Genomic DNA, 607 nt, shown 5'->3' with positions numbered 1-607 from the left:
AAGGAGACCCAGGGCCCGAGGTGGGAGCAGACAGCCCCTGTGGGCGCCCGGGCTGTGGGGGGGCCCTGTAGGGGTGCACAGCTCCCCTCGACCTGTCTGTAAAGTGCATAATGAGGCTTCGACATTTTGACTTAAAACCTGAATAGGGTGGGGGAGGCAGAGCGGAAGGGTGGGGGCGGCTTCCTCGTCCTGCGCTCTGGGACCATCTGGAAAGGCTGCTACATGTTTGGAGCTGGGGAAGGTGGGCGGGAGGCCGTGCAGGCCCCGCCACCTGGAGGAGGGAGAGGGTGCGTGAGGCGGGGGGCGGAGGAGGTAGGACACCAAGTCTGTGGGGCGCTCGGGAAACCGTGGTCGGAACGAGGAAAACCGGAAGGCAGGCTGCCAGGGACCAGGGTGACCGCCCTGGGTGGCCTGCGACGCCCCGGGCTGGGCAGTGGGGGGGCCACCGCGTCCTAAGCCACCACGAACTCCGACTTGATGTCGGGGTTGACCTCTGGCTTCCACACGGAGTCCTCGAAGTCGAGGCCCAGGCCGGTGGCCTCACTGGGGCTGCTGCCTCCTCCAGGCCTGCGGCTAGGCGGCCCGGGGGAGGGGGCACCGGGGGCAA

The 607-nt window shown here is 68.2% G+C and overlaps 1 protein-coding gene across 1 annotated transcript in view; it reads right to left on the bottom strand.

Moving 5' to 3' along the window:
- Positions 1-6: 6 nt before the first annotated feature.
- The window catches only part of MIDN (midnolin), a 4,575-nt gene continuing 3,974 nt past the window's right edge, over positions 7-607 (bottom strand). Inside the window, exon 7 of the mRNA XM_027769564.1 lies at positions 7-607. This exon is cut by the window's right edge and continues 87 nt beyond it. Within this exon, the coding sequence (XP_027625365.1) occupies positions 453-607 (155 nt within the window). The 3' untranslated portion in view covers positions 7-452.

This window comes from Tupaia chinensis, unplaced genomic scaffold, assembly GCF_000334495.1.
Source record: "Tupaia chinensis unplaced genomic scaffold, TupChi_1.0 Scaffold149964_1, whole genome shotgun sequence".
Classification (NCBI taxonomy): Eukaryota; Metazoa; Chordata; class Mammalia; order Scandentia; family Tupaiidae; genus Tupaia; species Tupaia belangeri.
This window is presented reverse-complemented; position numbering and strand designations above follow the sequence as displayed.